The 9,630-nt window shown below is 46.6% G+C and overlaps 1 protein-coding gene across 1 annotated transcript; it reads left to right on the top strand.

Annotated features, from left to right (window-relative positions):
- The first annotated feature begins 829 nt into the window (after window positions 1–829).
- Window positions 830–4,516, top strand: ccdc177 (coiled-coil domain containing 177). The gene is made up of 2 exons (XM_083997874.1): window positions 830–1,063; window positions 1,839–4,516. Exon 2 carries the CDS (start codon window positions 1,851–1,853, stop codon window positions 4,416–4,418), a length of 2,568 nt encoding a protein of 855 aa, XP_083854000.1. The 5' UTR covers window positions 830–1,063; window positions 1,839–1,850; the 3' UTR covers window positions 4,419–4,516.
- Window positions 4,517–9,630: the final 5,114 nt, after the last annotated feature.

Here is a 9,630-nt window from a genome sequence, read left to right as displayed (position 1 = left end):
TTCAGTGAAACTTTACTGACCAACCAATTGACTGTAGATAGAAAGACAAAAGTAACAAAGTGAGAAAAAAAACACCTGAAATTGAATCGTAAATTCATGCAGATGCAGATTTTGTTCTCTGTTTGTGGTGCATAACAGTAAAACAGTAAAACTCACTGAATCCAAGTTATCCACTTATCTGCAATGTGACATCGCCTCCTAGTGGCCGGTAGAAGCTGTTGCAGTCTGTTTGATTTCACACATAGCAGATGGTCTCTACTTCTCACTGTGATGTGTGACTCTTGATGGTCCAGGCTGCAAAGATTTAAGACATATTTAGATGCTCTATTTTTCCATACAGTATGTTTTATATTTTACAAATTAAAAAAATAAACCAAAATAAATCATAAAGTAATAAATTAATTATTAAACTGCAATTTTTTACAAGACGCTCTCATCCGTATGTGGATATAGCCTAAGTGTCTGTGATATAAAAATAAAAAAAAACAGGCCTATAGGTGGAAGTAGCCTCGGGCGGACACATACAGCACCATTAGGCCGCTGTTTTGTTGTGTTGAAAGGCTGTGAGTGGGGCGGACGGGCGAATGGTTAATTGCAGCGTCCACACAGTATTTTTAGCGTATTTGCCACAAGCAGGCGGAGCTAAGGAGGCTGAGATGGAGGACTGAGGGATGCTGCTGAAAAAGCAGGTGGAGACCGCGGATGTTTACGGTGATGCACACTTCTCCTCCTCTGAGGGAGTAACGGAGGATACGGGAGTTTCACCGCCGTGAGGAGCGCCTCTCGCACCGGGGACGGCTTCTGTCTGTCTGTGTGTCTCTGTCTTTAACCGGCAGGAGGAGGAAGAGGAGGAGGACGGCGCAGATTGGAGCTGACGGGCTGCAGGAGGCTCCGGCTGTGTCTTGTCGAGTCGCTGGAGGTTGCGACGATGTGATGCTCCATCGCGGGGTCGATGGCCGAAGCCTTTCTCCCTGAAGCCTGATATTATGCAGGGATCAAGGGAGCCTGGACGGATTCAAGGGGAACAAAGCACCGGTTTAGAAAACGTTTTGCAAACTGGCAGGTGAGTGGATGTTGCGCGGTGCGACACTGCGTGGAATAACCAACAACAACCAGAGCACGAGATCAAAGAGCAGCAAATATAGTCATCATCATCATCTCTGTAGCTACCACCCCACAAAGAGCAGCCACACTTTAAATCTTAATATTGATGGAAACTGTTGAACCCATAGAGAGTGCATGTGTTTTTTTGTGTGGTTTTTTAAACGAGTCCTGCTTCTGATCCACTGTAGAAAAGTCTAGGCCTTCTGCTGTTGTGAGGTGTGAGTCCATGTTAGTGAGCAGAGAGATAATAGACCTGCACAGGGCTGCTGCTTCATCGCCCTCATTCAAGTTTACTACATGCAGCTTTTACTATCAGCTGGTAAATAATATATATGGTGCAGCAGGGGCCTGCTTGGATTTCTAGGTTGATTGTGTGATGTAGAGTGAGAAATTTTGCTATGAGTAATCAAATTCTCTCAGCCTAGTAACTCTGCCCAAAAATAGATTCTCTATTAGAGGACCTTGGTGTTTTTCCGTCTGTTATGTCACTTCCCTGAAGGGAAAATGTATCATCTGGTGTAAAATCAGTGAGCGCATGAATATGTGTTCATGCATGCATGCAGCTCTAAACCTGCGTTATGACCCTCCCCCACAGACAGCATCCCTCTTAAGCCCCGGACTGAATGCTATAATCCTCTAATTGAGACCTTTTTCCTCTATTTTATCCTCTTCCTCCCTCATGTGTCATACAACCCCTCCCACGCCCACCCTTCCTTTCTCTTTCTTTCATGCAGTATTAGCCAACTATGGTTGACCCCTCGGAGCCTGAGGAGCAGAATAAGTGTAAAGGCCCACAGCTTGACACCCCGACTGTGGCTGCTGACGACCCTCGACTGCCACAAGAAGCCGATGGAGCAACAACAGAGGAGGATGGAGACGCCGGCTTTGAGACGCCGCCCACCGGCAGCTCTGAGCCGAGCCCCTGCCACGCTGCGTCCCCGCCGGGCCCAGACCCTGCCTCTCCGGGGGCGGCATCTGAGCAACCACAGACTCAGACGGATCCTCCCCTCAGGTTGCACCTGGACCTGTACAACTTTGAGTCACCAGCTGCAGAGGGCAGCCGCTACGTCCTAACAAGCCCTCGCTCTCTGGAGGCGTGTGCTCGATGCGGGGTCAAACCCGTGGAGCTGCTGTCCCGCCCTCTCACCGACTTCGCCCGTGAAGCTCCTGGACGCTCGATGCGTGTCGCTACAGGACTGTTTGAGGTCTACGAGAGGGACCGGCACGCCAAGCTGAGGCAGTGCAGGGAGGAGAGGGAGAGGATTGTCAGGGAGGAGAAAAGAAGGATTATGCAGGCTACAGTCAACAGCAGCAGCAGCAGCAGTGGCGGCGGCGGTGTATCATCCCCATCTGTGGACAAAGCTCCTTCTGGCTCCGGTCAGCCTCCTAAGTCTGTGCCAGTGACCTCCAGCTCAGCCCCAGATGCTGGAGCATCCTCTCGAGCCACGGCCTCAGCTCCAGCCTCTAAAGCAGGTACCGCTCTTTCCTCTAAAGCCTCCACCTCCAGTCTTAGTACCTCCCCTAAATCTACAGGATCGCCCCAGTCATCAAAAACTGGTTCTACGACCTCTACGCCGCCTTCCAAGGGTGGTTTCCAAGGATCTGCCAAACACCCTTCGACCTCATCGACTGAACATGTGAAACCCGCGCGGCCGCTCTCGTCCGGCCCTCCTCCAGTAGTCAGGAAGTCCTCCGGTGGTAAATCTTCAAACACTTTCCCCAGGTCGACGCCAAAACCGCCTGCCTTCCCGAGAGCCAATTCTACATTAGCATCGTCAGTGTCAAAGCCCCCACCAGTCCAGAGCTCTTCTGGGACGCCTCTTAACGGTGTAACGGGAGGGCCCTTCTCTCAGCACAATGGACATCTTGGACTTCACTCCAAGGTGAAAGGAAAAAGCCATTCGCTGGAGTCCCTGCAGCGAAGGATGGATACCTTCGGCTCTTCCACCTCCACCACCACAACTACCACCACATGCACCTCGTCAGAGTCGGGCGCTTCCTCCTCCTACAGTTGGGACGGTGCACGAGATCACTGGGCTAAATTCTCCAGCCCCCGAGCTCGCACCATGGCCACGTTCAACTCCCTGATGGGCCGCAGCCTCAGCCTGGGCGACCTGAGCCACTCTCCTCAGACGACGCAGAAGGTGGAGCGCATAGTGAAGGAGGTGAGGCGCAGAGGCCTGAAGGCCGTGTCCGAACGAGACCGCAAAATCGCGGCCTTGATGCTCGCTCGATATCAGGAGGAAGACATCATGAGTCAGACTCGCTACGTGGCTCATCTTCAGTGGGACAGCGAGCGCAGGATGGATGAGCTACGGCGGGAGCAGGAGGACAGAGAGAAGCAGCGTGCGGTGCTCCAGTGTCAGAGAGTGTGGCAGACACAAGTGTCGATACGTCAGCGCAGGCTGAGCCAGCAGGAGCGAGACTCGGCGGCTGCCAGGATGCGACAAGCCGAGGAGAACGAGGAGCGATGGAGGGAGCTGGCGGAGCAGCAGGAGCGCAGCCGACTGCTGAGGCTGCAGCAGGCGGCCCGCGAGGAGAAGCATAAGAAGACGCTTCAGGAGCAGAATCTGAAGGCTCTGGAGGAGGAGAGGTCGGCCATGCTGGAGCAGGAGAGGCTGCTGCTGAAGGAGAAGCTCACCATGGCCGAGCTGAAGAGGCAGGAGAAGGAGCACCAGGCCCAAGAGGAGAGACTGGGTCTGAACAAGGCGGAGAAGAGACGTCACGCTGCTCTGATACAGGAAATCGCCCGCAGAGAGCAGGAGGAGAGGGAGGAGGCCAGGAGGGCAGCGGAGGTGAAGCTCAGCCGCTCCCTGGAGAATTACGAACAGATAGTCGAGCGGCGAGGTCAGGAGCTGAAGGAGAAGGCGAAGCGCGAGGAGAAGCAGATCCAGAAAGCACGCAAAGCAGCGGAGAGGCGTGAGAAGCAGCAGCAGCAGCAGCTGGAGGCCCGCGTGAAGGAGGCGGAGAAGCGAGCCCAACAGGCGGCGTTGGTGGCCGAGGAGAGGGCCAAGGAGAAAGCTCAGCGGGCCGTCCAGAGCCGGCAGGAGAAGGAGAAGCTCCAGAAGCAGAACAGGCAGCGCGTGGAGGAGGAGGAGAAGCAGAGGCGCCTGGAGCTGCTGCAGTCCATCGAGAGGAAGCTGGAGAAGAGCGAGCAGATCTTCAGAGAGAAGAAGGCGGTGCTGGACAGCGCTCGCTCCGTGGCCCGAGCCTCGTTTCATGTGCGAGACAAAGTGCGGGAGGAGACCAACATGCGTACTTTTGATAAAATGGCCCTGGAAGCACAGCTGAAAGCCAGCCTGGATGACAAATAATCCTCTTGACTCGTGGTCATGTGTTTGGCTCCTGCCTTCGTTATGGCCCCATCCATCACTCAACAGCTTTACCTTCTCCCCACACACACACACACACACACACACACACACACCCACAGTGTTATTTTGTCCTCATGTGTCTTTACCCATCAGCTGCTTTGATTCCATTTTAACCCTTTTTTTATTCTCCCATCAGAGCAAACCAAATCATTTTGTATCATGGATGTAATGAGACTATAAACTATATCATCAGCTGTTATGAATTAACAGTACAGCCTGTGTGGGACTGCAGTAGACTTAATATTAGATGAGTGTAGAGAGAGCTGCCGTAACACAAACCCTCCCACTCTCTCTCTCTTTGCCCTCTGCTCGGTCTCTCTCTCAGCTACTGGACTGAAAGCTGTGCTGGAATGAAAAGAGGCATTGTTTACCAGGAAGCACAACTCTCCATGACAACTTGCAGAGGCTTTTAAGGGAGCTCTCCTGAAAAGGGAAAATTAAGCATAAGAAGAAGAAATCAAAAGCAGAATGCAAACGGTTCTCGAACACCCCCAAAGCAAAACGAGGGCTCCTTTTGTCCACACACTGTGACACAGCTAGATATAGCATGGAAGTAAAGCCCCAGGGCTGGACGCTCGTCTGTACCTAACTGCTGTCAGTGCAGCACAGGAAGGGGCCGCGTGCACGAGGCCTTGTGCTGATGAAGCAGCACCAGAGGACTGGCGGGCCTCTGCAGCAGAGCCATCCTCGCTCCCTCTCCTCTCATCGCCTTCAAAGACTCCCTCTGTCTGTCCTCGTCATGTCAGACTGCAACAAACAGCGAAGTGCTCCGAGAGACAGACGCCTCTTGACTCCCCCCGCAGTCAATCTGCTACCAGCACAGCCGGCCCGGGGACCCTGCCAAGGTCAACAGGTACAAGTTTTTTTTCTTTTCTTTTGTTTCACGTGTTATGCAATGTGTTTGGTTGTGTTACGTGCTGTTGCATTTAAAAAAAAAACACACAGACACACACAACAACAACACTCGCCTCAACTTGACAGTGCAGAATATAAATGCATCTACTCATGCAGGCCAGCAACAGGCTCCAAAGGCCTCTGGCTGCACTAATCCTACAATCTCTCAGATTAAAAAAGAAGTAGTAGAAAGGGCGATACACAGTTTGTGCCCTCCGATGTAGCTGTGTAGCTGTTGCCATAGCGATGGAAATCAGGATAGAGCGGCAGGAGATGAATGACTGAGCAGGGGGAGACTGCGTGGGAATATGAGGAGGCCTGCTGAGGGGGGGGGGGCGACTCTGGTGGATCGTTCTGGCTGCTTCTGTTTCGGAGAGAGAGAGAAAGACATCATCAGTTTGTTAGGGAGAGAAATCACAGCAGAAGTCTGTCACCGTCACCACCACAGCCCCTGTAGTAGCACATTTTGTGGCCAAGGAAGTGGGCTAGAACGAGCATTTCAGACAGCCCTGCGTCTGATACCTGGTAACCACAGAGATAAAAGCCAGAATGAGTTTAAAATGCAGCATTAAACCAGCCGAGCGCTGACAGGCTTATGTCACTGACTGAGCCACGCTGTTCTGGGCAGATAATCAGGGGGGGAGGTGATGTAAGGTTAGTGGATGAGACAGCAGATTTATAGGTGCTTATGATGACTGAAAAGATGAAGTTGCCAATCTAGAAAAAGGTCGTTAACATTAACGACATACACAACATTATAGAAGCTGCAATAGAAACCTCAGCGTTAACTATATGTTAAAGAAAACGGCCAATCACAGAGGGAGCACACACCCTCCTGATGTCTGCTTCAGTTTGTGACAGAAAATCTGATTTTTACTCCATATTGTTGCAAAGACTCGACAGCCACTGAGAGTATGTGTATCAAATATAATAGAAGTTGTAGGAAATGAGTTATTTCAGTTTGTCAGAGCTCCAACGAATCACAGACAGGTCCAGAGAGTGATTCAGCACTTCTAACTCAGGTGTGTGACTCATGGCTCCCCTGGAGACGAGAGAAAATCATTCAGACCGTTCTGATACGTCCAAATGCAAAACTCTAAACTAAGCAAAAACACTAATGACATGTATATATTTTAAGATGCACAGTAACTACAGAACCAGAGGTCAAGTGTCATTAACACATTTTTATCGAGTGCAATTTCAAAATTTTTATGTAATAATTCAGTGGCTCAATGTTACTGCCCAACAAAACTATAGATTCCCCTAAATCATACATATACAAACAGAGGATCATTTTTCAAAGACTTGTGTGTGGTGAGTATCTTCTACAAATTTAACTAAATTTTACTCAATGTCTGAGAATCTGGACAAGACTCTGGATAACTAGAAGTGAAGCAATGGACAGTTGTTGTGATGTGTTCATTAACTGTTTTTAAACATATATGGAGGTTTCACTTTACGCAAAGAAGCATTCATTTATCATTATTAAAAACTTCATTCATCTTTGATCAAGCATATTAATCGAGAGTTAACATTAACTGTGTTTATAAATTACATACTAATTCGTATCAGGGTAGGAAGAATGCTTTTTAAATTATGAATTATGAATTTGATCATCTTTACCTAATGTTAGTGTATCAAGTGTTACCAACTTTATTTCAGCCTCCCATTTAGCGATAAGTTTATAAATGGTTTATAACACACAATAAAAAGTCTTTTACCTGTTTGTTTAGACATATATCAACATGTACAATACACTTTACAAGTGTACACACACAGGTTTACAACACTTTATAATAAGTACACACTATTAAAGCAGAAGTAAGTGGTCCGGTCGTTTTCGCTAATGCTGCGTTCCAGGCAGGCTTTTGAAATCGTAAATTACAGCTTCAAGTCACAACTTACGACTTTGTAGCGTTCCAGGCAACCCACTCGTGTTTTTCCGACCTGTTTTACCGGTGAAAGTCACTATAACGGCCACTCGTAACTTCCGACCGGTGAAGTCGTACCAGATCGAACTGGTACAACTTCACGGTCGGAAAAATACGAGTTTCCTTGAACGCACCATAACAGTCCTCGTCCCTACGTCGCCACATTCACGGCGTTCCTTGGCTGCACACACAGCCCTGCATGCCGTTCTCTCTCCTCATTGGATAAAAACTGTAGGATACGATAAATGTTTTCTCTTCGGCTCAGAGCAGAGCAGAGTGACTGAGAGACCCGTGTTTCAGACCAAACACTCTATGTAAGTGATTGCTGTCGGAAGATATAACTATTTAAGACTTATATTAACACAAATATATCACTTACTTCTGCTTTAAGCATTAGTTAAGCATTAATAAATCTGAATTCTTCATTTATAACGCATGAATACTCATTAGTATGTAGTTTATAAACACAGTTAGTGCTTATCAATGATGAGTAAAACTTTTTAACTGTGTTTATAAATTACGTACTAATGAGTATGCATGTGTTATAAACGATTAATTCAGTATTAAATGCTTAACTAATGCTTAATAGTGTGTACTTATAATAAAGTGTTACCAAAAAACAATTGTGGAACCACAATACTGTAGAAGAAATTACATTTTTGAACATTAAAAATGTCCTTTTTTTTGTTTTACCTGTCATTTATTGTTTAAACTACATACAGTACAAACATTAAACAGGAGGTTACATTTATGGCCTCATCACTTGTGTGTGTGTGTGACAAATAAGTAGAATATTCTTGATGTGAGCAGAAATGTGCCTTTATTTGTTGTAAATGTAGTTATCTTCTAGTGGTGCAGCTGAAAACTTACATCCATCACCTTGTTTTTTTTGTGTGTGCTGCAGGTCCTGGTGATGACCAGGAGCTGGTGATGTAACCTACGATCCTCCCCAGCAGAGCTTCTCCTCCTCCCACACTGAGCTTCGTGAGTGTACAACCAACAGGTCTCTCCCCTGATGGACATGCATCCATATCGCGGTTTTTGTATTTGCTTAATTCACCGGTGACGGCGCCGTGTGTTGTGCTGCTGGGACGGGAACCGAGAGAGCTAACCCAGACGTGAACCTACAGCCTTTTACCTGTATAAATGAAGTGACATTTACAAGGTTCAAACACAGCTTTATTAGCATCAAGGCATGTTGATCAGTCCATTCTTTGTTCCTTCTCCCCCTTCCTGTGACATGTGGGCTTCTGTTCTCTATCATTTCTGGTGTTACGTTAATTAACAATTGTACATTATCATAATTTGCTCGCTTGTGTGAATTACAGTGAGTTGCTTCGTCAAGAACAGATTTTCAGATGTAGCAATAATGACGTGGTCATGGTTAATATCAGACACATGTGTGAGCTCATTGTTTTCATCAACGCTGTGTTAAAGACAAGGACACAATCAGAGCAAACAATCAAAACTGGAAAAATAAAAACAAACATTTTTCAACATGGGTTTGATTTGTCTTTGCTATCAGCTAAAGAAAAACTGTAAATTGCTTATAGTTGTACTGTTATACAACAGTTAAAACACACAAAGTACAGGGCTACAGTCACACACTGCAGACTGATACATGTTAAAATATATCTGCATGGTCTTACTCGTTTACTTTAAAGTACAGTTTTAGGCGACAATTTATAAGCAACGTTTTCCTGTGGTGGAGCCATTTTCAACCACTTTATACATATTTTACAGCTGCAGCTATTTTAGTCCTGTGGTTCAAAACCTGGTGGTCACAGAGAAATAACACCTCACAAGCTTCTGTTCTCAACCTGTGAAGTAACAAGTGACTAACAACTCTCAAGCAAAAGTACTTCAGCCTTATATTTAACAGTACAACACTTGAGTACATGTTTTTTGTTGCTTTTCACCACTGCAGATGTTCAAGATGTTAGAATAGCAGTCGATTGTTAAGGTTTCTTAAAAGCACAGAGACTTAGACTCAGAACATTTTAGAAACTAAGACTGTGATCGAACCAGAGGAACCGACTTCACCGCTTCTATTCATGTGCAAATCAATTTATGAAATGGTTTATTCCAATAACAATATCAGGATGAGAGTTAGACTTGCATGATTAATTAATTCATATTTAATTTACTGTTCCTGCTCTTCATCAAAAACTGAAAGGGAGATAAACAGATTATTGGAGATGTTAGAAATTTGCTGGTATAAATATTCAGACAGGACAGTATGTAAATTTAAAGATATATTTTCAGCATCTTAACCAAAATATATAATTTAACTTTACTTGTTAACCTGAATTAATACTTAATACACG

This window comes from Trachurus trachurus (assembly GCF_905171665.1).
Source record: "Trachurus trachurus genome assembly, chromosome: 22".
Lineage (NCBI taxonomy): Eukaryota > Metazoa > Chordata > Actinopteri > Carangiformes > Carangidae > Trachurus > Trachurus trachurus.
Note: the sequence above shows the minus strand (reverse complement) of the source record. Positions and strands in the feature narration are given on the sequence as shown.